Below are 27184 nucleotides of genomic sequence, written 5' to 3'. Positions count from 1 at the left end.
CAAGGTTCCACTGTAATGATTATTCACAATCTATGATGATGCCTAAACATAGCACACCCTCAACAAGAGTGGACTGTCTCAAATTATAGAAACAATCTTACTCAAACACATTAAGATATTCCTCATAACTGGAAACCAAATTTTAAAAATAATAATTGCTGAGTGAAATACAAAAATCAAGTTTTGTAAACTTCATTTCTTTCAGATAGGTAATCTACAGAGCAATGACCATTCAGTTCAGTTTACATGCATGACAACCACATACAATATGAATAGGAAGTTCTGAGAACAGTGCACAAGTGTACCAGTTCAACTCACGTATTCATATGGAGGCTAGTAGGTGTGCTATACAACATATGCAGTGATGGTTGTGTGTACAGAGGTACACATTCTCCATTTCCAGTACCCAGGACAGGTGCTGGAACAGCAGTAGCTCCATAACTTGCCACAGGATAACCAATGTATCCCCCTGCAAGAGAAACATGGAAACTAAAGCAAACCCATTATAGCACAGGCTTGTTGCTTACAGGGCCCTAACATTTAGGTCATCAGCCCATTAATCACGTAGAACCAAGGGATAGAAGTAATGATGACTATAGTGTATATTCTAATCTTTCAACTGGATACACTTTGTTGTAATTGAGTGTCTTTGTTGGTGTTACAATGAATTTGAAAATCTACCCGATAAACAAGATTCATCAGTTTCTATATTAGTGATGGATATATTGTTTTACAACATCAATTTACATTATTCAACAAACACCTAAATCATAGAACATAAACAAAGATCTCCAAGTAATATCAACTTGTTGACACAAGGAACACAAACTGATGGGTGATTCCCATTTAGTCTCTGGATGTGACATACTCCCACCTTTTGGTTTCTTCTCTGCACAAAACCAAAATAATCTTAAAACATTACATCCATACAGTCTAACACACAAAACAAACCAAAACAATATTAAAACACTACATATATAACACACACAAGAACTTCTTGTTCCCAAACCTAAGTCCTATAATGTGCAGGGAGTTCCACCCTATGTCCACGCCTTGTTTTCACTCTATCCTTGTTGTATCCACAAAGATGCACAAAAATGCTGTCAATTGTCTACACTGTTCTTTTTACAAGTTATTTACACATTATACATACACAAACTAATAAACTGCCATCATGAACAAAACACTACTATGAAGAATAGGAATAAGAATGCAAACTTGCATGTCAATGTACTACCAATCACAACATGAATTCACGTACTCGGTTAATGACTTGAATCGTAACATTCAGTAAAACAACTCCTCTCAGCCCTCAAGACTGCCTCTTTACATACATTGCTTCTAGAAGAATATGACATCTTTTCTCGTAGTTTCCAGAATCTCCAATAGCCTATTTACAATGTAAGGAATTTTCTACACAATTCTAGTCATACACTGCATTGTTCTGGAATATTACAGTGTGTTGCACATACTGCATTGGATTATACATTATCTATACAGGTAATAATAAATTATACACTATTCATTGCGTATTCTGATATTAAATAAACTCGTATTAATATACAGACAGCAAATGTTTCATGACATAACCTCACAAATAATATGATCATGATTTACACCAAATAAAGTCCGGACATAACTACATAAATAATACTAGTAGATGTAAACAACTTCATAGTCACACCTCACAAGTAGCACAAGTAGTAGTAGTAGTAGTAATAATAATTGTACAGGGCGGTACACCTCCACGCTGCGAATTCAAATATTGCGCCAGTTGAAACCTCTCCACAGTAGAAACCCTGAACTTTAACAAACTGTATTAACTCAACGGTTTCTCAGAAGATGTCACTACTGTAAATTTGGTAATCTTGAAGAGTTCTGAACTGTGTCTATTTTGATTTGTGTTTGTTTGCTCCGTATCAAGAAGTTTGAACATTCTCTAACATATGTCGCTACCCAAAACTATGGTAACACACACTGGTGCAATGGAATGAACTTTCGTGAAGAAATATTGTATTCCTAAGTTTTATTTTTACTAAATTTTGTTCTGTGGTTTGTGGGTTGGCAATATAATCCTTTCCTTTCACCAGTTTTGAAATTAGCCAATCATATAAATTTCTGGACTTAATTTCTCACCAGTAAGGTGTTTCTTCATCGTCTTGTGTATTAGTTTTTGCTGGTAGCCAATAAAAGTTTGTGGGCGGGTTGTTATCATTCATGAAAGGTCTCGAATGTTCCACGAGGGTATATAAACTGCTGATTTTCTTGTCTCGGTGCCACTTCAGTAACATCTTTCTCAGTGTGTGAATATATATAGCAGGGGGCGGGAAGCACCTCTTTCTCCAAGCAGCAGTTCATCTACAAGGTAATGGCCTGTTAACATCTTCATTTCTTGCTAGCTCAGCAGTTTAACTCTCAGGGAGGGTTCGAAACCTTTAGTATGTAACCTACCCTTTTAAAATGTAATTCTTTTCTGTCTATCTACAAATTACAAAGCTGTAAAGCGGGGATAGAGAGTGCTTCACCCTCTCGAACTCCCCTTCATTTTGAATTTGAGGTGACTATGTTTTCATAACCGTTTTTCTCTTCCTTCTTAAACTTATTTGCCGACTAGTCACCTCTACAGATTGGGATTAGCCCCTGTATCATCGGCCTAGCGCCACATAGGTTTTTGACAAAACTTGGTGTAGGAGTGCAAGTTATCGCCTCTATTCTATTTTTGCATTACGGGCCAGTAACTTAACCTGATGTTTTGTTTTCTTCATGTGAAGGCCCTGTAGGTTGGGAACAAGATACCCCTGTTCACTGTATGTGTGCCTTGAGTGCAGTTAGGAGTGAAGTTGGTTGTGGCCTTTGATAGGCTTGTAAAATTGAGAGCAGGACTGCTCTTTCCTAATTTGATCTCTGCGTGCCTCTAGGAATGATGGGGTTTTCTGCTCCTTTGTTCATTTGGTAACTGGGTAAAGTTGAGCTATTCGCTCAAAGGTTGTGAGTGTGGGGCTCGAAGCCCAAAACTTGGTTGAAAAAAAAAAAACCCCTGACGGGAAAAATCATTTTGTACCTGACTTTCATTGTTATTTCACCTAGTGGAAATTGTTGAATGTTGTTTACTGTTATTTGTTGATTTTGAAGAGAAAATATAACCTTTGTTAAAGTTTTAAATTAACTTTAATTTGGTAGTTGAGACCTATTCCAACCCGCACCTTCTTTCACCTTTGCTGTTCCACAGTACCCTCGGAACAAGTGGTAGCAGATCATGGTTGAATGGGTCTCAATTTAGCCCCTTTTGATGGCTAAATATTGCTTTTGATTTGAACTTTAACAATTTTCTCAGTCACTGGCATTTCTTGATTTTTCCAAATTTGTATACTTCTGTCATCATGCCCGGCCCTCGCGATGTCCTCCATCCAGGCTATTTGCGCAAGGAGGAATTGATCTATGAATTGACAATTAGAAATGTGCAATCTGGAGGCACGGTTGCAGTAGATTCCAATAAACTTAAAGAGTCCCTGGATTTGCCTATTCCCATCCCCACTCTGGGAGAGAAAGAGATTGACGATGCTCTCTCCACGATCACTGACAATACTACTGAGCTAGCATCTGTAGTTAGTTTTTTTTGAAGTAAGTGATCCATCTCCTAATCAACTCAAAAGAGTACAGGCCAGATTGTACCACTTTTATAATAGGGTATGTGATCTATTGTCCTTGAAGTTCAATGACCTTCAGGGTAAGGAAGCTAGTGCTGTTGCCGAAAACTTGTCTAAAATGTCTAGTAAAGTTAGCCATTTGTTATCTGGATCTGCTATTCCAAAAACCGACCAGCCTATGGTAGTAAATATCGTAAGTGGGGAGGATTCCTCTAAAGAGGAAGGAGGAGCTAGTACTGCGGAGGCTACCCAACGAACATCTGCCCCATTAGAACTGAGTCCGATCGTCGCACGTCCATTCCACCCTTCCTGTTAAATAATGCTCCTTCTGAATCTGCTTCTCCGCCACTTAGGCCCCTTCCTACTACGTCCCCGGGTTTCAGCAGTTTGCCCCATCCTTTAGCAATGTTGCTCAGAGGTATTTCTAAGTTTTCCGTTAACTCTACCAGTGACGTAATTTCATTCTTAAGGTTTTTAGTTGAGTTTCAGGATCATGCCCTGGTTTTTTCTCTTTCTCCATGTCAAATTTTGCAGATCATCTATCCCTATGCAATTGGTGTTCTCTCCGACAAGATAGTTAGAGCAATTGCTGAACAGTCATCCATAGAAGACTTCCATGCCCATCTGTTGGCAAATTTTATCCCCGCTCGAGCTAGGTCATCGCTCATTCAAAAGTACTACTATCGAGTACAACAGTTGGATAAAAATTTGGCAGACTTCATCCAAGACATTAAGTTCTACACTAGGGTATTTGCTCTACATTTCCCTGAAGATCAAATTGTACAGGCTATTGTGGAAGGTAATTTCTCCATCATACCGATCATACTTGTGTTTTGCGCCGCGTCCGCAAACTTTCGCCGAGTTAGAGGCTATGGCTGTCTCAGCCGAAGGAGTTAGATACGCCGATACCTTGCGTGTCGCGAAAGAACCCCCTACATACTCTAGTAGTTTTCGGCCTCCACCTCGCCGACCCGTCACATCCCGTAAATGTTACGCTTGAGGGTCGCCTGATCATCTTCGCAATAAATGTCCATTGATCAAGTCTAGTGGGACAAGGAATGGAGCAGGGTCATCTCAAGGCTGTTTTAAATGCGGCACGTTTTCCCATATCGCCAAGAATCGCCCAAATTCGAATAGTACCCCCTCCTGCTCAACTTCTGGTGCAACTTCCACCAATGCCAATAATAATAAGTGACTAGTGGCTTCGGCTGAGTCGGTGAACCCATCTTCCCGAGTCTCAGCCCCAAGTAAACATGTCGAAATTTCAGGGAAAACTCAGTCTTCAAATTTATCTTTTGAAGGTCCCAAAGAATGTCTTAGGATTGCGGCGGATACCCCCGCACCTGTTCCTTTTCTCAAAATTGAATTAAATAATGAACCTGTAACAGCTCTAATAGATTCTGGCAGTGTTTGTTCCATTATTTCGGCTGAATGGTATTCCAAATTAAAATCTATTTGCAAACTTCCTGATTTTTGTTTGACTTCGGTTCAATATGTTTCGGCCAACTCATCTCCATTAGAAATTTTAGGTTCTCTGTATGCCACGATCTGGATTTTGAAATTCACTTGGAAAATAAAACTGTTTGTGGCTAAGCACTTGTCTTGCCCCATTATATTGGGAGCTGATTTCATGTCTCACACCGGTCTAGTGCTCGACCTTCAGAGCAAGTCGTGCACTTTCAAATTTGATAGTAATTCCAAAATCCCTTTGTTAAAATGTAGTTCTGTAACATGTTCATCTATTTCGCCTAGCCAGGATGAGATGTTGTTAGACCTTAGACATCTACCTAAGGAGCAGGCAGAGAGTATTCGAAAGTTATGTCAGTCGTTTCCAGAGGTTTTCTCTGATACTCTTGGTGTTACTGACCTTATCGAATATAAGATTGAGGTTACGGATTCAATTCCCGTACGGTTTCCACCTTATAGGCTATCCCCACCGAAAATGAAGGCGCTGAAAGAAATCATTGATCAGATGCTAAAAGATGGTATTATTCGCCCCTCTAAGTCGGCATACTCTTTGCAGATTTTTCTAGTCCCAAAACCCCAAGGTGGCTTCAGGCCTGTGATTTATTATAGGGCTCTCAATCGGAAGGTGGTGTTACAATCTGTGCCCCTTCCCGACCTTCATTCTTGTTTTTCATGGTTTCGTAAAGCTACGTTCTTCACCATATTAGACCTCAATCAGGCTTATAATCAGATACCGCTAGCAGAGGAATCCAAACATCTGACAGCTTTTGCCACGGATTGGAACTTGTACGAATACAACCGCGTGCCTTTCGGGCTCCCCACGGGAGCAGCTGTGCTTACAAGACTGCTAGATAGGGTCTTCTCCGACATCAAATTTGAGTACTTGTATCATTATCTTGATGATGTCGTCGTATTTTCGGAGACCTTCGAAGAACACCTAGATCATCTGAAGGAAGTTCTCAATCGCCTTCGTAAGGCTGGGTTAACTGTGAAGTTGTCCAACGTCGCCTTCGCTAAGCCTTCCATGTCATTCCTAGGGCATATTGTGTCACCCGATGGTGTTGCAGTCGATCATTCTAGAACACAGGCCACTCGTGAGTTCAAACCTCCTAAGGACATCAAAGGTATTGACAGATTCATTGGCATGGTGAATTTCTTCAGGAAATTTATTCCTAACTTCGCTAACAGAGCGGCGCCCTTGAACCTTCTTCGTAGGAAAGGCATCAAATTTGAGTGGGGGACCTTCTCAACAAGCCGCTTTTGAAGATCTCAAATTAGCTCTGTGTAATGCCCCTGTTCTGGCTATGCTGGATTTCACGAAGAAATTCATCATCCAAACCCACGCGTCATCGTCGGCAGTGGCTGCGGTCCTTCTTCAAGAGACCGAACTAGGGAGGCGACCCATCGCCTATGAATCTAGGTCTCTTTCGGCTCAAGAAGCCAAGTATTCCATCTATGAACTTGAGGGTTTGGCTGTCTTGTTTGCGCTAGAAAAGTTCCGCCTTTATCTGGAACATGTCAAGTTCGACTTGGAGACTGATAACCAAGCCTTAAGCTGGGTCTTAGGTAGGCCACGTCGTACTGGTCCTATAGCCCGGTGGGCCATCCGAATTTCTGCCTTCCAATTTGACGTTTGGCATATCAGAGGTACTGAAAATGTTGTGGCAGACGGACTAAGCCACATGTTTTCCAATGATGTAGAGACCCATGAACTGGATGATAGTTCTTCACCTCCCGAGTCCATATGACCTGAGGTTAATGCCATTTTAACTGATGCTCCTATGTTGTTTAGGGATCTTGAGAAATATCAATGTGAATATCCGACGCTGTTCTGGGGAACATGTTGTCCCTTATGTGCTGAGGAATGATGTTTTATGTTGTCCATCGAGGCATGATAATAAGATGAAGGTGGTGGTTCCAGCCGTTCTTGTGCCCATGATCTTCAAGTACCATCATGAGACCCCATTAAGAGGGCATTTAGGTATCTTCAAAACTAGAGAAAAGATCCGGGAGATGTTCATTTGGAAAGGTATGGACGGTGAAATTCGTGAACTAGTTAAAGCTTGTAAATCTTGTTGTCTTAGTAAACCAACCATGTCCACTAAGCAAGGGCTTTTGTCTTCTTATCAAGCGTCGCACCCCATGGAACGTCTTTACATCGACTACGTAGGACCCTTCCCCCAGTCGAAGGGGAATGCCAACAAGTTCATCCTTGTGTGTGTACATGGCTTCACAAGATTTTCTTGTTTTTTTTTCTGACTAAGCTGGCTACCGCTCAGTCCACTATTTCTTGTTTAAATTCTATTTTTGCTTCTTTTGGTCCGTGTCAATATATTGTGTCCGATAACGCGAAAGCTTTCACATCCAATCTCTTTCGTAAATTTTGTTTTGATTTGTCCATCTCTCATGTAACTACTTCTGCTTGTTATCCTCAACCATCTTTAGCCGAACGGGTCAATCGCAACCTGAGGTCGGCTCTTATTGCCTATCATCACGACGATCATTCTAGGTGGGACACATCCCTGCATTGGTTAACTTTCGCCTTGAATTCGCCGGTTCATGAATCTCATAAATTTACTCCAGCTTCTTTGATGTTCAAGTTTGTTCCCAACACGCCACTCTCTAACCTTTGGTCTCTTAGTGATATTCTACCCGAGACAATAGATCCTGATAACATTAATGATCTTTGGAAGAAGGCTAAGGCCAATCTTAAAGTGTCTCATTAAAAGGTTAGGGAAAGATATGATCGTGGACGGAGACCCACCCATTTGAAGGTAGGCGACCAGGTTATGGTGAAGAATTTTGTTCCCGCGGGCAAGCTTGCCCCCAGATTTCATGGGCCGTGTGTCATTTTAGATTTCCTTAGCCCGGTGACGTCGTTACTAAGCAACCCAGCCACCGAGAGGATATTTAGGGTTCACCTTGTCGCAGGTGAAATCTGTGTAATTTCCATGCTAACTTGGTCCTTATAATTTTGTAAGAATCCTGAAGGTTTTATTTTTAATTTAATTTTAAGGCCTTCTGCCCCTTATTGTTTAACATTTGGTTGAATCTGCCTTGTATAAATTGTGTGAAACCTTCCCTGAGGTTACTCTGCTGTCCTCTCCGTAAGGCCATTACCAAGCTCCTGTCTCCTGCTAAACCACACCAGTGGCTAATTTACATGAAATAAAAACTTGCACGCCGCTGGCCCCTCAGCCTCAACACAAAGACTGTACCCTAAAACCATTATGGTCCAACAAAATTCTGCCGCCGAGATCTTAATGTTTCTGTGCCCCCGCAGCCATGCGGCGCCATACCGCCACTGAGGTGGGGTACGGGCCCGCTCCACTCCAGTGAGGTCAACAAGTGTACGGCGAGTCGGAGTCCTCCTTCCGGCCAAGGCTGTTGTGCGGCGCACCACCTGCAAACTGCCCGCGGACTATAAACAATCGTCGCGTGTGCGGCATGCTTCACCACCACTACCCCTCTCATAGTAGCGGGAGAGGTGTATCTCAGAGTACTTGAGGGGTCCGAGCGGCCTCCTCTGGACACTAGCAGCGGCGGCTGGTCTGGCCATCAAACTTAATCAACAAGTAATGTACTTACTCAGCTACATGGACATTCCATATCCACAATTACTGCGTTTTTGGATTCAACATCAACATCTGGAGGACTTAGGAAAAAAAAATGTTTTTCCTTCTTCCAAGAATTAAAGTTTTCCTTTGGAATTCAATTACTACAACCATAGAGACCTTTCATCAAAAACTACTACAAAGAAATTCCAAAACTGGATTTTATTTAATCCCACTTATATCAAACTAACTTCTGATTTTCTCTTTTAAATTCTTCAACACCTCAGCAAAAACTTGGACTTTTTTTAAAAAACAAATTTGTTTTCTTCTGCGTCACCCCTTGGAAGGACTTTTTTGGGGGGGAGAGGTCTGTACCGGGCAGTACACCTCCACGCCGCGAATTCAAATATTGCGCCAGTTGAAACCTCTCTACGGGAGAAACCCTGAACTTTAACAAACTGTATTAACTCAACGGTTTCTCGGAAGATGTCACTACTGTAAATTTGGTAATCTTGAAGTGTTCTGAACAGTGTCTATTTTGATTTGTGTTTGTTTGCTCCGTATCAAGAAGTTTGAACATTCTCTAACAGATGTCGCTACCCAAAACTATGGTAACACACTCTGGTGCAATGGAATGAACTTTCATGAAGAAATATTGTATTCCTAAGTTTTATTTTTACTAAATTTTGTTCTGTGGTTTGTGGGTTGGCAATATAATCCTTTCCTTCCACCAGTTTTGAAATTAGCCAATCATAAATTTCTGTACTTAATTTCCCACCAATAAGGTGTTTCTTCATCGTCTTGTGTATTAGTTTTTGCTGGTAGCCAATAAAAGTTTGTGATCGGGTTGTTATCATTCATGAAAGGTCTCGAATGTTCCACGAGGGTATATAAACTGTTGATTTTCTTGTCTCGGTGCCACTTCAGTAACATCTTTCTCAGTGTGTGAATATGTATAGCAGGGGGCGGGAAGCGCCTCTTTCTCCAAGCAGCAGTTCATCTACAAGGTAATGGCCTGTTAACATCTTCATTTCTTGCTAGCTCAGCAGTTTAACTCTCGGGGAGAGTTCGAAACCTTTAGTATGTAACCTACCCTTTTAAAATGTAAATTCTTTTCTGTCTATCTACAAATTACAAAGCTGTAAAGCGGGGATAGAGAGTGCTTCACCCTCTCGAACTCCCCTTCATTTTGAATTTGAGGTGACTATGTTTTCGTAACTGTTTTTCTCTTCCTTCTTAAAGTCTTAAACATATTTGCCAACTAGTCACCTCTATAGATTGGGATTAGCCCCTGTATCATCGGCCTAGCGCCACATAGGTTTTTGACAAAACTTGGTGTAGGAGTGCAAGTTATCGCCTCTATTCTATTGCATTTTTGCATTACGGGCCAGTAACTTAACCTGATGTTTCTTCATGTGAAGGCCCTGTAGGTTGGGTACAAGATACCCCTGTTTCACTGTATGTGTGCCTTGAGGGCAGTTAGGAGTGAAGTTGGTTGTGGCTTTGATAGGCTTGTAAAATTGAGAGGACTGCTCTTTCCTAATTTGATCTCTGCGTGCCTCTAGGAGGCTTAACATTGTAATTAGGGGCAGTGCTCCTTGGAATGATGGGGTTTTCTGCTCCTTTGTTCATTTGGTAACTGGGTAAAGGTTGTGAGTGTGGGGCTCGAAGCCCAAAACTTGGTTAAAAAAAAAACAAAAAACCCTGACGGGAAAAATCATTTTGTACCCGACTTTCATTGTTATTTCACCTAGTGGAAATTGTTGAATGCTGTTTACTGTTATTTGTTGGTTTTCCGTGGTTTCCCATTTTCACACCAGGCAAATGCTGGGGCTATACCTTAATTAAGGCCACGGCCGCTTCCTTCCAACTCCTAGGCCTTTCCTATCCCATCGTCGCCCTAAGACCTATCTGTGTCGGTGCGACGTAAAGCCCCTAGCAAAAAAAAAAAAAAAAAAAAAAAAAAATACATTAACTTTAATTTGGTAGTTGAGACCTATTCCAACCCGCACCTTCTTTCACCTCTGCTGTTCCACAGTACTCTCGGAACAATAATAATAATAATAATAATAATAATAATAATAATAAGAATAATAATTGTTTCGAGGTATCTGTGGAACAGCAGAGGTGAAAGAAGGTGCTGGGTGGAATAGGTCTCAACTTACGAAATTACAGTTAATTTAAAACTTTAACAAAGGTTATATTTTCTTTTCAAGGTAAATAAAAACAGAATATAACAGGCACCAAGTAGCAGATCAACAAATTAAGAAAGTACAATTTTAGTTCGTTAAAAAATTTAGGCTTCGAGCCCGACACTCACGAACCTTGAGCTATAAGCCCAACTTTACCTATATACCAAGTTCAAACAAAGGGGTAGAAAACCCCAATCATGCCAAGGAGCACAGGCTCCTGTTACCATATTAAGCCTCCTCGAGGCACACAGAAACCAAATTTAAGAAAGAGCAAACCCGCTCTCAAGGTTCAAGCCCATCAAAGGCCAGAACAAACAATACTTCAAAGTGCCCTCAAGGCATACCAAGAACAGGGGGTAATAAATACCGAACCTACTGGGCCTATTCAGTAAAGAAGCAGGTTAATTACATGGCCCAAAATACCAACTTGACTGGAGGCGTAACTTGCACTCCTAATACACTTTTAAAACCTACTTGGCACTAGGCCGCATACACAAGGGCTAATCCCATACTAAAGAGGTGACTTGTATAAGAAGACTTTATTACATTAAGAAAGGAAGAAACGGTTGTGAAAAGAAAGTCACCTCAACACAATAGGAGTGGGAGCTCGAGAGGGTTTAGCACTCTCTATCCCAATTTATAGTTAAAGAGATGTAGTTTTACGAAGTGTCTATTACAATTAAAGATAGGTTACATGAGAAAAGTTTCGAACCTGCCCCGAGGGTTAAACTGCTGAGCTAGCCAGAAATAAAGTTATTAAATGGCCATTACCTTATGGATGAACTGCTGCCCGAAGAAAGAGGCGCTTCCTGCCCCCTGCTACATAATCACACTAGGAGAGATGTTACTGAAGTGGCCCCGAGACAAGAAAATCAGCAGTTTATTGGTTACAGAACACAGTTACAGAGCAGGTTGGGGAAGAAAGCCCCAATTGGCCGAAAATTAATTTAAGAAATTCGGGATTGGCTAATTTCAAAACTGGCGGAAAGAAAGGATTAACATTGCCAACTCTCAAACCACAGAACAAAATTTAGCAAAAACAAAATTCATGAATGTTAAATTTCTTCAGGACAGTTCATTCCTTAACACCAGAGTGCGTTATTATAGTTTTTGTAGAGACATCTGTTAGAAAACTTCCAAATTTCTTGATCCGGAGGAAACAAACACAAGAAAAAATAGACACCAAATTTAATGTGGTGACATCTTTTGAGAAACCATTGAATTAATACAGTTGTTAAAGTTCAGGCGTTCTCCTGTAGAGGAGTTTCAACTGGCGCAATATTTGAATTAGTGGCGTGGAGGTGTACTGCCTGGTACAATAATAATAATAATAATAATAATAATAATTGAACCGGGCGGTACACCTCCACGCTGGGAATTTAAAATGTGCGCCAATTGAAACTCCTCTGCTGGAGGAAGTCTGAACTTTATCTACGGTATTAATTTTCTACTTTCTCAGAAGATGTCACTACCTGGAAATTTTGGAGTTTTTGAACTGTGTCATTTTCGACGTATTTTTATTTTGCTTGTAGTAAGAAGTGTGAACTTTCTCTTCTAGAGGACACTACTGAAGATCAACAATAGTGCACCCTAGTGCGGAGTGAAAGAACTGTTTTTTTGGAGAAATTTTGAATTCATAAGTTTGTTCTTTGTTAAATTTCTTTCAGTCATTGTTTAAGTTGGCTGTATACCCCTCTCTTTCCCCTTGTTTTGTATTTAGCCAATCCCGAATTTCTTTTATTAATTTCTGACCAATCTGATGTATCTTCCCCCAACTTGAATATGTAGCTTATCCTACCCAATAAAGTGATTGTGGGCGGGTGTTTTCTTCCCTAAAACGCCTCGAACTTTCCGCGAGAGTATATAAACTGCTGATTTTTGGGTCTCTAGGCCACTTCTGTTCCATCTTTCAGTGTGTAAAGTACATAGCAGGGGGCGGGAAGCGCCTCTTTCGTCGGCAGCGGTCAACAACAAGGTAATGGCCGATTAATAACTTCTTTCTTTGCTAGCTCAGCAATTTAACTCTCGGGGCGGGTCCGAAGTTTTTCCATTATGTAACCTTCCTTAAAATGTAAAGAAACTTGTATCTATTCTATCTTTTAAACTACATATTGGGATAGAGAGTGCTTAACCCTCTCGAGCTCCCACTCATATTGTTTTGAGGTGAACTTATTTTTTTCTCTACCTATTCTTCTTCAACGTAATGTAAATTGTTTCCTTCTTAAGTCACCTCTGTAGTATGGGATTAGCCCTTGTATTAGTGGCCTAGAGCCAAATTAGGTTTTGAAACAAATACATTAGGAGTGCAGATCGCCTCCTCTCAAACTGTTATTTTAGAGGTCATGTAATTACCCTTTTTCATTTAATAGACCTCAGTAGGTTGGATATGTTACCCTTGTGTCTATGTCCTAAGAGGACAACTTGAAGGTGGAGTTTGGTGTGGCCTTTGAGAGGCTTAAAGTTTGAGAGCGTGTGGCTCTTTCTTGAAAATTAAGTGTTGTATGCCTCAAGGAGGCTTTTCTGTGTAATTTGGAGCAAGTGCTCTTGAACATGAATGGGGTTTTCTGCCCCTCTGGTAAAACTTATTTTGGAGTAAAGTTGGGCTAATTGCCCTAGAAGTGTGAATTCGGGGCTCGAAGCCCAAATACTGTAAATACTGTAACTGCACCTTTTGTTGCCTTGCTACTCTGTACCTGCCGTACTTGTTATTTCTTAATTTTGAAAAGAAAATATAACCTTGTTAAATTTTAAATTAATTTTACTTTCGTAGCTTGAGACCTGTTCACCACCCCGCACCTTCTTTCACGCATAACTACCGCAAAAACACGGTAACAAGTGGTAGCAGAGCGTGGTTGAATGGGTCTCATTTTAGCTCCTTTTGACGGCTAAACATTGTTTTGTTCCGAACTCTAACCATTTTCTCAGTTGCTGGAATTTTTTGAGTTTTCCAAAATTGTTCTGTCATCATGCCCGGCCCTCGCGATGTTCTCCATGTTAACTATTTGCGCAAAGAGGAGTTGATCTATGAGTTAACTATCAGAAATGTGCAGTCTGGAGGCGCGGTTGCGATAGACACCAACAAGCTTAGAGAGTCCCTTGATTTGCCCATTTCCATCCCCAATTTGGGAGAGAAAGAAATTGACGACTCTCTTTCCACGATCACCGAGAATACTACTGGGCTAGCATCGGTAGTTAGTTTTTTTGACGAAAATGATCCTTCTCCTAATCAAATTAAGCGTGTGCAAGCCAGGCTATATCATTTTTCAAATAGAGTTAACGATCTGTTGTCTCTGAAGTTGAATGATGTTCAGAGGAAGGAAGCTAGTACGCTGCTTGAAAATATTTCTGAATTATCTAGCAAGGTCACTCAATTGTTAACTGGGGAGGTTCCTCCCAAAAGCGATCTACCCACTAGGAAGAGCCTCCTAAGGGAGAAGTAAATAGGAAAACCATCGCTGCTCAAACAACCTCTGCCCCATTGGACGAGTCTGAACGCCGTGCATCGTTGAATAATATACGTTCGGAATTAACTTCCTTGCCATTGAAACCTTTACCTACTATGTCACCCGGGTTTAGCAGCTTGCCTCATCCATTGGCAATGTTGCTCAGAGGTATCTCTAAGTTTTCCGTTAATACCACCAGTGACGTAATTTCATTTTTAAGATTTTTAGTTGAATTTTAGGATCATGCCCTTGTGTTTTCTCTTTCTCCATGTCAAATTTTGCAAATCATCTATCCTTATGCAATTGGTATTGTCTCTGACAAAATAGTAAGAGCCATAGCCGAACAGTCATCTATTGAAGATTTTCATGCACACTTGCTTGCAAATTTTATTCCCGCCCGCGCGAGGTCATCTCTGATTCAGAAGTACTATTATCGAGTACAGAGATTGGATGAAAATCTGGCTGACTTCATCCAAGATATTAAATTCTATACTAGGGTGTTTGCCCTTCATTTTCCTGAGGATCAGATTGTACAGGCTATTGTAGAAGGAATTTCACCAGCATATAGGTCATATTTGTGTTTCGCGGCGTGCCCGCAAACCTTCTCGGAACTTGAAGCATTGGCCGTTTCAGCGGAAGGGGTTAGATACGCCGATTCCTTGCGTGTCGCGAAAGAACCCCCACCTTCCTTTAGTAATACTCGGCCTCCACCTCGCCGACCAGTCACACCCCGTAAATGTTTTGCTTGCGGGTCGCCCGACCATCTGCGCAATAAGTGTCCACTGATTAAGTCAAGTGGGACAAGGAATGGGGCTGGTTCATCACAAGGCTGTTTTAAATGTGGGGCTTTCTCACATATCGCCAAAAATTGCCCAAATTCAAATAGCACCCCCTCCTGCTCAACTTCTGGTGCAAACTCCACCTATGCCAATAATAATAAAAAATGACGAGTGGCTTCGGCTGAGTCGACTAATCCCTCTTCCCGAGGCTCAGCCCCTGGTAAACAGGTCGAAAATTCAGGGAATGTTCTATCTTCAAATTCATCTTTCGAATGCCCCAAAGAATGTCTTAGGATTGCGGCGGATACCCCCGCACCTGTTCCTTTTCTTAAGATTGAGTTAAATAACGAGCCTATAACAGCTCTATTAGATTCAGGCAGTGTTTGTTCAATTATTTCGGCCCAATGGTATTCAAAATTGAAATCTGTTTGTAAACTACCTGACTATGTCTCATCTCCTGTTCAATATGTTTTGGCTAATTCATCTCCATTGGAAATCCTAGGTTCTGTAAATGTCAAAATTCGTATTTTTAAATTTACATGGAAAATCAAATTGTTTGTGGCTAAGCACTTGTCTTGCCCCATTATATTGGGAGCTGACTTCATTTCTTACACTGGTCTTGTGCTCGATCTCCAGAGTAGGTCGTGCACATTCAAATTTGCGTCCAATTGTCAAATTCCCTTGTTAAAGTGTAATTCTGTATCATGTTCATCTATTTCGCCTACCCAGGATGAGATGTTGTTAGACCTTAGACATCTACCTGAGGAGCAGGCTGATAGTATTCGTAAATTATGTCAGTCATTTCCAGAGGTGTTCTCTGATACTCTTGGTGTTACTGACCTTATTGAATACAAAATTGAGGTCACGGATTCGATTCCTGTCCGTTTTCCACCATATAGGCTATCTCCACCTAAAATGAAGGCTCTGAAAGAAATCATCGATCAGATGTTGAAGGATGGTATTATTAGGCCCTCTAAGTCGGCGTATTCGTCACCTATTTTTCTAGTCCTGAAACCCCAAGGGGGCTTCAGGCCTGTCATTGACTGTAGGGCTCTCAATCGGAAGGTGGTGTTGCAATCCGTGCCCCTTCCTGACCTTCATTCTTGTTTTTCATGGTTTCGTAAGGCCAAGTTCTTTACTATCTTGGACTTGAATCAGGCCTATAATCAAATTCCCCTTGCCGAAGAGTCTAAACATCTTACAGCGTTTGCCATGGACTGGAACTTATACGAATACAACCGCGTGCCTTTCGGGCTCCCCACGGGAGCAGCTGTGCTCACTAGGCTGCTAGATAGGGTCTTCTCCGACATCAAATTTGAGTACTTGTATCACTACTTGGATGATGTCGTCGTATTTTCGGAGACCTTTGAAGAACATCTAGATCATCTGCGAGAAGTTCTCAATCGCCTTCGTAAGGCTGGGCTAACTGTCAAGCTGTCCAAGGTGGCCTTTGCTAAGCCCTCTATGTCATTCCTAGGGCATATTGTGTCACCTGATGGTGTTGCCGTCGATCATTCCAGAACACAGGCCATCCGAGATTTTAAACCTCCCAAGGAAGTTAAAGGTATCGCCAGATTCATTGGTATGGTCAATTTCTTCAGGAAGTTTATTCCTAACTTCGCTAATAGAGTGGCGCCCTTGAACCTTCTTCGTAGGAAAGGCATCAAATTCGAGTGGAACCTTCTCAACAAGCCGCTTTTGAAGATCTTAAATTAGCTCTCTGTAATGCCCCTGTACTTGCTATGCCTGATTTCTCGAAGAAATTCATCGTCCAAACCGACGCGTCGTCGTCAGCAGTAGCTGCAGTCCTTCTTCAAGAGATTGAACTAGGGAGGCGACCCATCGCCTATGCATCTAGGACTCTATCCGCTCAAGAAGCCAAGTATTCTATCTATGAGCTCGAAGGGTTGGCAGTCTTATTTGTCTTAGAGAAGTTCCGTCTCTATCTGGAACATGTCAAATTCGACCTGGAGACAGATAATCAAGCCTTAAGCTGGGTCTTAGGTAGGCCGCGTCGTACTGGTCGTATAGCCCGTTGGGCCATCCGTATTTCTGCCTTCCAATTCGATGTCAGGCATATCAGAGGTACCGAAAATGTTGTTGCTGATGGACTCAGCCGAATGTTTTCCAACGACGTTGTAAACCATGAACCGGTTGATAGTTCATCTCCTCCCGAGTCCATGCTATCTGATGTTAATGCCATCTTAACAGATGCTCCCATGCTCTTTAGTGATATCGAGAAATACCAACGTGAAGATCCGACGCTGGCTCCGATAATGGAAACCCTTTCTTCTGGGGAACATGTTGTCCCTTATGTTCTGAGGAATGGTGTTCTATGTTGCCTTGCGAGGCATGATAAGATGATGAAGGTTGTCGTTCCAGCTGTTCTTGTGCCTATGATCTTCAAATACTATCATGAGACCCCATTAGGGGGGCATCTTGGAATCTTTAAAACTCGTGAAAAGATTCGTGAAAGGTTCATCTGGAAGGGTATGGACGGTGAAATCCGTGAACTAGTAAAAGCTTGTAAATCTTGTTTGCTTAGTAAACCAACCATGTCCACCAAGGTAGGCCTTTTGTCTTCGCATCAAGCGTCGCGCCCCATGGAACGCCTGTATATTGATTATGTAGGACCCTTCCCCCAGTCAAAGGGAAATGCCAACAAGTTCATCTTTGTATGCGTACATGGTTTTACAAGATTTTCCTGGTTATTTCCGACTAAGCTGTCTACCGCTCAGTCCACCATTACTTGCCTAAATTCTATTTTTGCTTCTTTTGGTCCGTGCCAATATATTGTGTCTGATAATGCTAAGGCGTTCACATCAAATCTTTTTCGTAAATTCTGTTTTGACTTGTCCATCTCTCATGTAACTACTTCTGCTTATTACCCTCAACCATCTCTGGCTGAACGGGTTAACCGTAATCTCAGGTCCGCGCTTATTGCCTATCATCATGAAGATCATTCCAGGTGGGACACGTCCCTGCATTGGTTAGCTTTTGCTTTGAATTCGGCGGTTCATGAATCACATAAATTTACTCCAGCCTCTTTGATGTTCAAGTTTGTTCCCAACACGCCGCTCTCTAACCGCTGGTCCCTGAGTGACATTCTACCTGAGACAATAGATCCGGACAACATTAAAGATCTTTGGAAGAAGGCTAAAGCCAATCTTAAAGTGGCTCATGAAAAGGTTAGGGAAAGGTATGATCGTGGACGGAGACCCACCCCTTTGAAGGTAGGTGACCAAGTAATGGTCAAGAATTTTGTTCCCGCGGGCAAGCTTGCCCCCAGATTCCATGGGCCGTGTGTCATTCTCGATTTCCTTACGCCGGTTACGTTGTTATTAAGCAATCCAGCCACCGAGAGGATATTTAGGGTTCACCTGTCACAGGTGAAACCGGTGTAATTTCTGGGTTAACTTGCTTCATATAATCGTGATAGGAATATGGAGGTTATATTTTATTTGAGTTTCACTTTTAAGGCTTTCTGCCCCTTCTCTAGTATTTTGTTTTATATGTAAGCGTTTTGTGAAACCTGCCCCGAACCATTAAACTGCCATCCTGTCCTTGCCACGGCCATTACCACGCTCCCGTCTCCTGCTCCACTACACACAGTGGCTCGCATCTGAAATGAACTTCTGCACGCCGCTGGCCCCTCAACCTCTCCATAAAGCCTGTGCCCTCAAAAAAAAGATGATGGTCCAACAATTCTGCCGCCTAGCTTTAATGTTTCAGTGCCCCCGCAGCCGCGCGGCGCCGTGCTGCGACTGGGTTAGAGGAAGGGCCCCCTCGGCCCCAGCGAGGACGACATGTGCACAGCGAGCCGGAGCCCTCCTCCCGGCCAAGGCTGATGTGCGGCACACGACCTGCTACTTGCCCGCAACCTGTATATGTTCACCGCGGGCGCGGCGTGCTTCAACACCACTGCTCCCCTCATAGTGCGGGCGAGCGGTATCTCAGGGTACTTGAGGGGTCTGAGCGGCCGCCTTTGGACGCAAGCTGCAACGGCCGGTCTGGCCATCCAACTTAATCAACATCAACTATATGGACATTCCAGATCAACTTTACTACCTTTTCTTGGGTATTCTACTGCAATATTTGGTGGACTTAGAAAATTTTCCTCAACTTTAAAAACTAAAGTTTTCCTTCTGAATTCAACTTCTACAAACATAAAGACTTTACTTCGCCTGTCACAACAAAAATTTTGAAACTGAATCAAACCACATTAAGAAAATCCTATAAATACTTCTGCAATTAATCTCCATATCAACATCAAAACTTGAAACTTGTTTCCAAACAAATTGCCAGTGTCACCCCTGGAGGAACTTTTGGGGGGGAGGGGGGGGGGGGGTCTGTACCGGGCGGTACACCTCCACGCCGGGAATTTAAAATGTGCGCCAATTGAAACTCCTCTGCTGGAGGAAGTCTGAACTTTATCTACGGTATTAATTTTCAACTTTCTCAGAAGATGTCACTACCTGGAAATTTTGGAGTTTTTGAACTGTGTCATTTTCGACGTATTTTTGTTTTGCTTGTAGTAAGAAGCGTGAACTTTCTCTTCTAGAGGACACTACTGAAGATCAACAATAGTGCACCCTAGTGCGGAGTGAAAGAACTGTTTTTATGGAGAAATTTTGAATTCATAAGTTTGTTCTTTGTTAAATTTCTTTCAGTCATTGTTTAAGTTGGTTGTATACCCCTCTCTTTCCCCTTGTTTTGTATTTAGCCAATCCCGAATTTCTTTTATTAATTTCTGACCAATCTGATGTATCTTCCCCCAACTTGAATATGTTGCTGTATCCTACCCAATAAAGTGATTGTGGGCGGGTGTCTTCTTCCCTAAAACGCCTCGAACTTTCCGCGAGAGTATATAAACTGCTGATTTTTGGGTCCCTAGGCCACTTCTGTTCCATCTTTCAGTGTGTAAAGTACATAGCAGGGGGCGAGAAGCGCCTCTTTCGTCGGCAGCGGTCAACAACAAGGTAATGGCCGATTAATAACTTCTTTCTTTGCTAGCTCAGCAGTTTAACTCTCGGAGCGGGTCCGAAGTTTTTCCATTATGTAACCTTCCTTAAAATGTAAAGAAACTTGTATCTATTCTATCTTTTAAACTACATATTGGGATAGAGAGTGCTTAACCCTCTCGAGCTCCCACTCATATTGTTTTGAGGTGAACTTATTTTTTTCTCTACCTATTCTTCTTCAACGTAATGTAAATTGTTTCCTTCTTAAGTCACCTCTGTAGTATGGGATTAGCCCTTGTATTAGTGGCCTAGAGCCAAATTAGGTTTTGAAACAAATACATTAGGAGTGCAGATCGCCTCCTCTCAAATTGTTATTTTAGAGGTCATGTAATTACCCTTTTTCATTTAATAGACCTCAGTAGGTTGGGTATGTTACCCCTGTGTGTATGTCCTAAGAGGACAACTTGAAGGTGGAGTTTGGTGTGGCCTTTGAGAGGCTTAAAGTTTGAGAGCGTGTGGCTCTTTCTTGAAAATTAAGTGTTGTATGCCTCGAGGAGGCTTTTCTGTGTAATTTGGAGCAAGTGCTCTTGAACATGAATGGGGTTTTCTGCCCCTCTGGTAAAACTTATTTTGGAGTAAAGTTGGGCTAATTGTCCTAGAAGTGTGAATTCGGGGCTCGAAGCCCAAATACTGTAAATACTGTAACTGCACCTTTTGTTGCCTTGCTACTCTGTACCTGCCGTACTTGTTATTTCTTAATTTTGAAAAGAAAATATAACCTTGTTAAATTTTAAATTAATTTTACTTTCGTAGCTTGAGACCTGTTCACCACCCCGCACCTTCTTTCACGCATAACTACCGCAAAAACACGGTAACAATAATAATAATAATTGTACCAGGTGGTACACCCCCACGCCGCTAATTCAAACTTTGCGCAAGTTGAAACTCCTCTACTGGAGGAAGTCTGAACTTTATCTACTGCATTAATTTTCAAGTTTCTCAGAAGATGTCACTACTTGGAAATTTTGAAGTTTCTGAACTGGGTCGTTTTCGATGTATTTTTGTTTTGCCTGTAGTAAGCAGTGTGGATACTCTCTTCCAGATGGCACTACTGAAGAACTACAATTGTGCACCCTAGTGCGAAGTGAAAGAACTATGTTTTTGGAGAAATTTTGAATTCATAAGTCTGTTCTTTGTTAAATTTCTTTCAGTTATTGTTTAAGTTGGCAATATTAACCCTCTCTTTCTGCCAGTTTTGAAACTGGCCAATCATAATTTTCTGTAATTAATTTTCCACCAATAAGGTGTTTCTTCTTCATCTTGTGTAGGGGTTTTCGTCGTTAACCAATAAAATTTTTGTGGGAGGGTGTTCTCATTCCTGAAACGCCTCGAACTTTCCACGAGGGTATATAAACTGCTGATTTTCGGGTCTCCGGGCCACTTCAGTAACATCTATCAGTGCGTAAAGTACGTAGCAGGGGGCGGGAAGCGCCTCTTTCTTCGGGCAGCAGTTCAGCCACCAGGTAATGGCCGTTTAATAACTTCTTTTCTTGTCAGCTCAGCAGTTTAACTCTCGGGGCAGGTCCGAAGCGTTTCCACCATGTAACTTTTCCCCTAAAATGTAAAGACACTTAGTATCAATTCTATCTTTTAAACTACATATTGGGATAGAGAGTGCTTAACCCTCTCGAGCTCCCACTCATATTGCATTGAGGTGAACTTATTTTCACAACCGTTTCTTCCTTAACGTAAAGTAAATTGTTTCCTTCTAAAAGTCACCTCTTTAGTATGGGATTAGCCCTTGCAGTAACGGCCCAGTGCCAAGTAGGTTTCATATAAAGTGTATTAGGAGTGCAAGAACGCCTCCTCTCAAGTTGGTATTTTAGAGGCCATGTAATTTACCTGTTTCTTTACTTAATAGGCCTCAGTAGGTTGAGTATTTTTACCCCTGTTTTCATATCCTTGGAGGACAACTTGAATGTGGAGTTTGGTGTGGCCTTTGATAGGCTTAAATTTTGAGAGCGAGTGGCTCTTTCTTGAAAATTGAGTTATTGTATGCCTCGAGGAGGCTTTACCATGTAAAGAGGAGCAAGTGCTCCTAGGCATGATTGGGGTCTTCTGCCCCTTTGTTGAATTCTGTATATCGTAAGGTTGGGCTTATAGCTCAAGAATTGTGTGTCTGGCTCTCGGAGCCCAAATCCTGTAATCACTGTAATTGTACATTTTCGAATTGTGTTTCGGCTATTGAGTACCTGTTCTATTTGTTATTTCTTAATCTTGAAAAGAAAATATAACCTTGTTAAATTTTATCTTAACTTTAATTTCGTATTTTGAGACCTGTTCACCCCCGCACCTTCTTTCACCTCTGCTAATCCACCAAACCACGGTAATAATAATAATAATAAGAAGAAGAAGAAGAAGAAAACAAGGTTGATATTTCCATTATTTACCCATGGGTTAGAGAATATTATTTCCAATTTATAGTAGTCTATTACACTTGCATCATCCTTCGCAGCAGAAACTGCACACTACTGCTCAGCATTCCCTTCATTTTCCACTGGTAGGGTCAGTCCTCCCTTAACAGCAGAAACTACACACTCTTGTTCAATATTCTGATCAATTTCCACAGGTAGGCTATTGTACGATGAGGCTACCCTCAATGGGTACAAATGTTGGATGGGTCTGATCATGTCCCGCCCTGCAGTTTGTATTGCAGGTTATAAATTTAATTTTTTGTCCGTATTGAAGATCTACTTGTGATACAAATTCTTATAATTTTGTTAAATACCTCCTAATCAATACAATAAAAACATAATAAAAAATTACATATTTATTAAGTTTGTTACCTCTACTACAGTGGTAACACCAAACAAGGCACAAACACAGTTAAAAGGGGAAGGTAAGAATACAATACACAATATAAGAAAACACTACACACTCGGAAAAACAGTAGCTAGCATTACGCGGATCTCCAACAAAACAAGTACGTAACTATCAGTAGGGTCAACTAGTGAACGACAAAACGGGAGGATGGAAGGGCTGCGAACCTACCAAAGGCATGGACATGGCTTAGATAGCGGATTCCGAAATAAATGCCCGTGATCCTTAGATATGAAAAATATTACTTACAAAATAAACTTACAAATACATTCTAAGTTACGAGCTATAAGTTCAGTGGTATCCATAGCTCATTTCGTATCAGTGTAATTTCAAATTTCAAAACAACTATACATCTAGTTACCAATGCAGTAGTACAATGCAATTTACAGGTTGTCCAAAGTCTAGCGTACCTCAAGTGATACAGAACTACCAGAGGCAAACCCCAAGGGAAATAATATTAACCTACAATATACATATTTTAGTGAAACAAGAAATGGGAATGCCTCGGAAACGAACAGGTAAGTCCAGCTGAAAAACTAAGGCGTCATAAGTACCTAGTTTGGTGAATCTAGGCGAGGTTAGGGCAGACTCCTGTATGAAAAGCAAATCGGAACATTACGGAAATTTTAGCAGGAACGGAATTCAAGAGTGCTTACCCGAGGAGAGTGCCATCCCGGAAGCCGGGGGACGTCAACCAGATAGGCTGCCCGCACTCAGATAAACCAAGACCGACAGAATTCAGGATACCAAATTAATTCGAACACTGCCTCGCTCACTATATATAAGAATTACTGGCCTTGAAGGCAGCCAATCAGTGTGCAGGAGTTCCCTATCGCCACCTAATCTCACCAATCACAATCTTACTTTCGATCGCGAATTTTGACTAACATTCTAGAATACGCATGATCGCGAGTCGTATTTTTCCAGAATACAAGGTGTGTTCAAAAAAAGACCAAACTTTGTAAATTGCGCGCAAACTGCAACATTGAGCGAGTTGTGACTGTGGCGGCGCCTAGCGGCAACTTCTGACAACAGACCGCTGCTTTCCGCATTCCATTGCCTGCATTATCAGTTGAGTTAGAGCCTCTGAAGTGATTGCGTGTGTCACATGTTCGTCGAATTCTATAATGAAACAGCTTGAGGAATAACGCGTGTGCATGAAGTTCTGCTTCAAAGTTGGGAAAACGTTTGTAGAAACACTGGAGATGAGACGTGGGTGTACGGTTACGATGTCGCAACCAAAAGGCAATCATCACAGTGGGTGGGGAAAGGTTCTCCTCGACCAAAAAAAGCACGAATGAGTCGTTCAAACATCAAGGTGATGCTGATTGTGTTTTCGATTGGAAAGGCATTGTCCATCACAAGTTTGTACCCCAAGGCCAGACAGTGAACAAAGAACTGTACCAGAATGTTTTAACGCATTTGAGAGATGCTGTGCGCAGGAAGAGGCCAGCACATGCCTCTCTCTCGGTCCGCAGTTATCTGGCAAAACACCAAATTCCTGTTGTGCTCCATCCACCCTATTCTCCCGACTTGGCTCCAGCAGACTTTTTCTTATTCCCCAAATTGAAAACCACCTTGAAAGGACATCGTTTCCAAGACATTGAAGAGATCAAGGAGAATGCGACGAGGCAACTTCGCGCCATCAAAGAAAGTGCATTCCAGAAAGCATTCCAAAAGTGGAAGAAACGCTGGCAACACGCTGTTGATAGTGCAGGGGACTATTTTGAAGGGGACAGTCTGTGAAATGATGTAAGCTACATAATAAAGTTTTTCTAGCCCAGGTTCGGTCTTTTTTTGAACACACCTCGTAGACAGAACACATTTTCTAGAACACATACCAACAAAGTAACACACCCTGTACAAAAGTTATGTAACTTTCTGGATCTTTCCAGGAACTATAGACAGAATTCTACTATTTACAAATGCCTATGTTACAACATTATACAGTACAGGTTAGGTCAATAAAAATAAAACATCATATGATATTTTACAAACAAAGTCTTAAAAAAAAAAATACATTCCACTCGCATTACATAGTTCACTTGTAACAGTTGTTGATATGGTACATGTTTCGCTCCTTTTTCGTGAGCATCATCAGCCAATTATCATTTACTTAAGGTTATATAAGATCATGAATCTATTCTATTGCATTAAATTATGCTTGTAAACCTGATTGACAAATTTTATATTATTTTACAAGTCTTTATTGTTATAAAATATAAGATTTGTCAATCAGGTTTACAAGCATAATTTAATGCAATAGGATAGATTCATCATCATATATAACCTTAAGTAAATGATAATTTGCTGATGATGTTCACAAAAAAGGAGCAAAACATGTACCATATCAACACAACTTAATAAATATGTAAGTTTATATTATGTTTTTATTGTATTGAATATGTGGTATTTAACAAAATTATAAGAATTTGTATCACTGCGGTTTGTATTCAAACCACTCTGGTGTTACCATCTTTACCAGGAAACATCTCAAATACTTTTTCCACTGGCCATTCAAGTATTTTTTTCTGGTCAGAACCTAACAAAACAATGTCACCAATCTTCAGTATAATTTGACTCCCTCTTTTTAGCTGGCGGGTGGACCAAAAGACACAGATAATCAACTCGGAACATTTTATTCGTTCCTGCCGTAAACGCTGCAGCTACCTTGCCGGTTTATTGAGATCGGTCACGTCAAGGCAATCAAGATCAAGAAATTCAACAGAAAGGTTGTCCTGCAGGAACATCGCTGGAGTTCATGGTACCAAGTCTCGTAGATTCTCAAACATGTACATCAAAGGTATAGATCTCACCACAGACTCGACGTCGCATAGGATGGTCAAGACCTCTTCAACAAGTTCCTGACCATTTGAATGATCCTCTCCCACCAAGCAGCAGTGGGTTGAACGAATTTCCCCTGGATTCTTCTTGTGGATGTTTCCTCTTCTATCTTATGCCAATCTAAATTGTCAAAGGATTTCAACGCTCCTGTGAAGTTCGTCCCGCTGTCACTGTATAGAACTCTAGGTATTCCCTGCTTTGCAATAAATCTCCTAAGTCCGTGGAGAAAAGCTTCTGAGGAAAGGCTTAACACTAGATCAAGATGCACAGCTCGATACGTAGCACAAGTGAACAATAAAATCCAAGCCATCCCTCCACCCTTCAAAATCAACAGCCCAGCAAGATCAACTACACTTACCTCGAAGACTTATGAATCTTTTACTCTTATCTTCTGGTGAGTGTGCAGGGTCCACATATACAGGGTTTCCATAAAAGAACTGTGCGTTTTTAAATATTCGTATCTTAATAACTGTAGAAGATAGCAAAATTTAGTTAATGTCTCTGAAACGAGTAGCTCATCAAGTTTTACTCATACCAATTGGGAATGTTGTCATCAACAGTTGGCAGCGCTGCGGAGCATTGACCTTGAAATAATGTAGGGGCCGTCAGTGCTGTCTGGACTGCCGCGCTATGGCGACGCAGCAAGAAAAGGCTCAATGTGTTATTTGGCTAATAGAAACTCATTCTGTTGTTACGGTACAAGGAAACTTTTGACACAATTACGGTGTTGGCCATCTCAGGGAACGAATAATCAATTGTGTGGCAACCGTCCCCACAGACATACTGGCCAAGACATGGGAAGATGTGGAATACCGTTACAATTTGTGCCGTGCCACTAAAGGGGCTCATATTGAACTTTATTAAATTGTTAAAAAAACTTGAAAATGAAACCTTTCCAACCATGTATTAAACATTAATATAAGTTTTTTACTTCATTACAATATTTTGCCTCAAAACCCTGGAGTTCTTTTATTCCTGTACTTTCTTGGACTCAAATCTCCAAAATTTGACACATTTGTTATCACCTTGTGTACTGTCTTCCTACCCCTTAAAATCCACTATTACTCCCTCAATTTTCCAAGTAATACTTATACATCTGCGTGGGAGTACTGGATATCATAATCCCGGACCAGAATCTCCACGAGTTTATGACTGGAAAGTAGAACAATAAGATATCTAAAATTTTCATCATCTTCTCTATGAACAATTTTGGCCCTCAACCTCAGAATACTATCTTGATAAATGAAAGTACAAAGAGGGTTCAATCATTGTCTTTCAGTTTCTTCCATAACTCCTGTCTGTACAAGATGCCAGTCTTCTCTCAGCCTCTAGTATTTCCAAAACAGAGAGATTACCATTTTCACAACTTTCACGTTCGAATGATTTTCTAGCAAAGCGCAGTAGCCATCCCACAAGT

General features: G+C 41.3%; 1 protein-coding gene across 7 annotated transcripts in view; it reads right to left on the bottom strand.

The window, feature by feature from the left end:
* The window catches only part of enc (encore), a 1357661-nt gene that overhangs the window by 394074 nt on the left and 936403 nt on the right, over positions 1-27184 (bottom strand). For all 7 annotated transcript variants that reach the window (XM_067147181.2, XM_067147182.2, XM_067147187.2 and 4 more), the window contains one exon: positions 319-469. In XM_067147181.2, coding sequence (XP_067003282.2) covers positions 319-469 — 151 coding nt within the window. The remainder of the gene's footprint in view (positions 1-318; positions 470-27184) is intronic.

The sequence above is a fragment of the Anabrus simplex genome, chromosome 5, assembly GCF_040414725.1.
Source record: "Anabrus simplex isolate iqAnaSimp1 chromosome 5, ASM4041472v1, whole genome shotgun sequence".
Lineage (NCBI taxonomy): Eukaryota > Metazoa > Arthropoda > Insecta > Orthoptera > Tettigoniidae > Anabrus > Anabrus simplex.
This window is presented reverse-complemented; position numbering and strand designations above follow the sequence as displayed.